The sequence below is a fragment of the Lethenteron reissneri genome, unplaced genomic scaffold (assembly GCF_015708825.2).
Source record: "Lethenteron reissneri isolate LAM-NWPU_2019-01 unplaced genomic scaffold, ASM1570882v1 scaffold_1386, whole genome shotgun sequence".
Lineage (NCBI taxonomy): Eukaryota > Metazoa > Chordata > Hyperoartia > Petromyzontiformes > Petromyzontidae > Lethenteron > Lethenteron reissneri.
Window position 1 is genome coordinate 39827 of NW_026891098.1, and position 3422 is coordinate 43248.

At 47.3% G+C, this 3422-nt stretch overlaps 1 protein-coding gene across 1 annotated transcript; it reads left to right on the plus strand.

Annotated features, from left to right (window-relative positions):
- Positions 1–604: 604 nt before the first annotated feature.
- LOC133362147 (gastrula zinc finger protein XlCGF71.1-like) lies at positions 605–3328 on the plus strand. The gene is made up of 3 exons (XM_061581105.1): positions 605–620; positions 936–1002; positions 2149–3328. The coding sequence occupies exon 3, from the start codon at positions 2177–2179 to the stop codon at positions 2891–2893; it is 717 nt and encodes a 238-aa protein (XP_061437089.1). The 5' UTR covers positions 605–620; positions 936–1002; positions 2149–2176; the 3' UTR covers positions 2894–3328.
- Positions 3329–3422: the final 94 nt, after the last annotated feature.

Sequence of the window (3422 nt, forward strand, 5' to 3'; positions counted from 1 at the left end):
CACACACGCAATGTACACACAGTATACACACACAATGTACACACACACACTGTGTACAGACACAGAGTGTACACACACACACACACTGTGTACACACACTGTGTACACACACAGTGTACACACACACACTGCGCACACATAATAATGTCCACGTTGTAGTTGCTGAGCTCACACACCCAAGGGGTCTCTGTTCAAGAGATGGAGCAATGAAAATGGATCTAAATCAACTTAAACTCCAACCCCGCTCTGTGACGTCACCACTCAGCATTACGTCATCCGCGTGAAACACCAGGGGAGGTGTACCTCGCTAGTGACGTCATGTCGCCAAGGATGTCACCCCCCTCCCCCCGTCCCCCGCGCTCTTGAACGTGACGTCACCTCCGCCTCGGTCACTGCAGACATCGTTCCAGTTGCCAATCCTTATTTGGGCAAAGCCACGACCAGTGACTGGCGGCTCATTAACATAAAGAGTTCGTTAAAGACGTCACCAGTATATTGCGACGGTCTCATTAACATAATTTATTCATACGTACCCAGGAAGTGACGTCATGTCACCTACTACCGCGTGACGTCACGAGGTCACAAGAAGCTGTCGCTCCGCGCGTGCAGTGAAATCCGAGGTGAGAAATTCTCATCGTGGTGGTTGTTGTTGTTGTGGTTGTTGTTGTGGTTGTTGTTGTTGTTTACCAAGGTAGAGCCTCGCTCTCTCTCTCGTAGGGATGCCAATAGAGCAGCAGCAGCAGCTTGTGAATCGATGTCCAAGTTGGAACTTTACAACGCGGGGCCTAGACACGCGGGGCCTTGCCTCCTGCCCTCGCCTGGTCGCGTTTGCTTTAATTCCCTCCCTTAAGTTTAATTTGTCTTCACGCGGCTCGCTACTTTGTCACTTTGGTTTATTGTAGATATTAACGCAGTTTTTTTCGTTTTTTTACCAGCCCAAGCCCGCCTGAGCTGCTGTACCGCTCTTGTTTACAGAAGCTACCTGCCCACAACAACAACAAGGTGGGTTTTGTCAACGTGTGTCTCGGTGTTTTGACTTAAAACTTTCGTGACTGCAGCAATTCATATTCTTGGTTATTTCGGTGAAGTCACGGAGATTAAAAAGAATAACAGATAATAATGTTAAATAAAATTTAAAAATTGCAAATAAAGAATAAACCCACGACGTTTCGATCGCCACACAAGTGGTATTTTTTAAATTTAATTTCATGATCTGTTATTTTTATTTCCTATCTACGTGACTTTACCGAAAGAACCAAGACTACGTGTGTCAATGTCTGTCTGTCAAAGACGCTGAATGTGGAGGGGAAACCCGGGCAGTGTGTGACAGTGTAAAGTATATTGACTCTGATGAACACGGAGGTTGTAACAAAACAATAGTTTATTTTAGTTTTCCTCTGGAACTCTTTATAAGAGTGGAAGCAGGAAGTTAGCACAGCACACACACGTGCAGCAGCTGACGTCAGATCTGTTCATCCCATCATTCAAGGACATCTGAGCCTGGCTTCACACCGCTAAGTTGCCACTGAACAACATTCCTGCTGCTGCGGAGGGAGCTGGTAGGAACGTCGGGTTGCTCGCTCAATGGCCTGCAGGGTCAACGGCGGCGTGGTGTATTCCGCAAATATGCCGACTGTGAGGGCGGGCACAAGCCGGCGTGAGTAGGTGAAACGTTGAGTTTTATAAGGGCACCACGGGGTGACCAGCCCCTCTCCACCCAGCCCCTCCCTTCACGACGGACACAACAATCCCCTGTGGGCTGGTGTAACCAGGAGGTTCCTACCAGTATTAATTTACGCATTTCTGCATAACACAAATAGGATTGTTTTCAACACCCTTTGCTATGTCAGCTGAATTTAGTTCTTATACATTTTTATTTTGTAGCCAGACAGCCGAAATTGTGTGCTCGGAGTTTTGGGTTCACATTCATTTTGAAGATACGAGGGCTTCCAGGCATATTTATGACCATTCACCCTCTCGTTGTGTTCAATAACAGCCTGTGTGATGAATTTGGGAAACTGTTTCACTACATCATGAATATATGAATAAGTATAGACGTGTAAGTCACGTGTGACTGTGTATATATGCATTCCGCTGTGTCTCGATACTGACGTGTAGATGGTGTGGATATTCTTTTTCTGTCTGCAGCTGTCGCTTCCTCTGCAGAATTGGTCTGATGGAGCAAAGGCACTCGGCGCGGCTCGGTGCAAAAAGGCATCAATGCGACCGGTGTGCATACAGCACGGATTGTCCTGGACATTTTACACGGCACCAGAGAACTCACACAGGAGAGAAACCCTTCAAGTGCAGCGTGTGTGGGAAGGCGTTTGCACTTTCATCTACTCTTGTAACACACCAGAGAACACACACAGGAGAGAAACCCTTCAAGTGCGGTGTGTGTGGGAAGGCGTTTGCACAGTCATCTACTCTTGTAGCACACCAGAGAACACACACGGGAGAGAAACCCTTCAAGTGCAGTGTGTGTGGGAAGGCGTTTGCAAAGTCATCTTCTCTTGTAACACACCAGAGAACACACACGGGAGAGAAACCCTTCAAGTGCAGTGTGTGTGGGAAGACGTTTGCAAAGTCATCTACTCTTGTAACACACCAGAGAACACACACGGGAGAGAAACCCTTCAAGTGCAGTGTGTGTGGGAGGGCGTTTGCAGAGTCATCTTCTCTTGTAAAACACCAGAGAACTCACACGGGAGAGAAACCCTTCAAGTGCAGTGTGTGTGAGAAGGCGTTTTCAAATTCATCTACTCTTGTAAAACACCAGAGAACTCACACGGGAGAGAAACCCTTCAAGTGCAATGTGTGCAGGATATCGTTTGCACAGTCAGCACATCTTCAAAGACACCAGAGAACACACAAGCATCACAAGGTCCACTAGGAGTGGAGTGTGAAATCAGCTTGTGAAAGTCAAAACCGGACGACAATCCCAGCTTGGACACTTTTAGAGAAATCAAGGTGAAATATGAAGAGGTGAAGGTGAAATGTGAAGAGGTGATGGTGAAGAGCGAAGAAGTGAAGGTAAAATGTGAAGATGAAGATTCAACTCCAAAATGGGACCTTCACATCGATGGAGGCAACTTGGAAGCAGGAGGAGAATTCTGACTGTGAGGCAGAGTGAGGCAACTCCCAGCAGCAGTTTGTGGAAGTGGAGGAGTGGGTGGACTTCCTCTGAGACAACACGAAGTCAAATGGAGACCCGGTAGATGTGTAAGCCAGAGACGATGTCGCTCCAATAGATGCACCTTTGTCACAGGCCTTTAATGACAAGAATGTGAAGTTGAACACTCAGTTCCTAGGTTCAACCTGCAGAGTAAGAGCGAGTGGCCAGTCTTTGTGGACCTGTGTGTTGGGTAGATCTCTGAACAGCAGCGAGAGCCAATAAGCTCCCAAGCATTCACGATGTTATA

What these genes read in the sequence shown, in the direction of transcription:
- LOC133362147 (XM_061581105.1), top strand. Translation starts at nt 2,177, where the DNA reads ATGGAGCAAAGGCACTCGGCGCGGCTCGGTGCAAAAAGGCATCAATGC.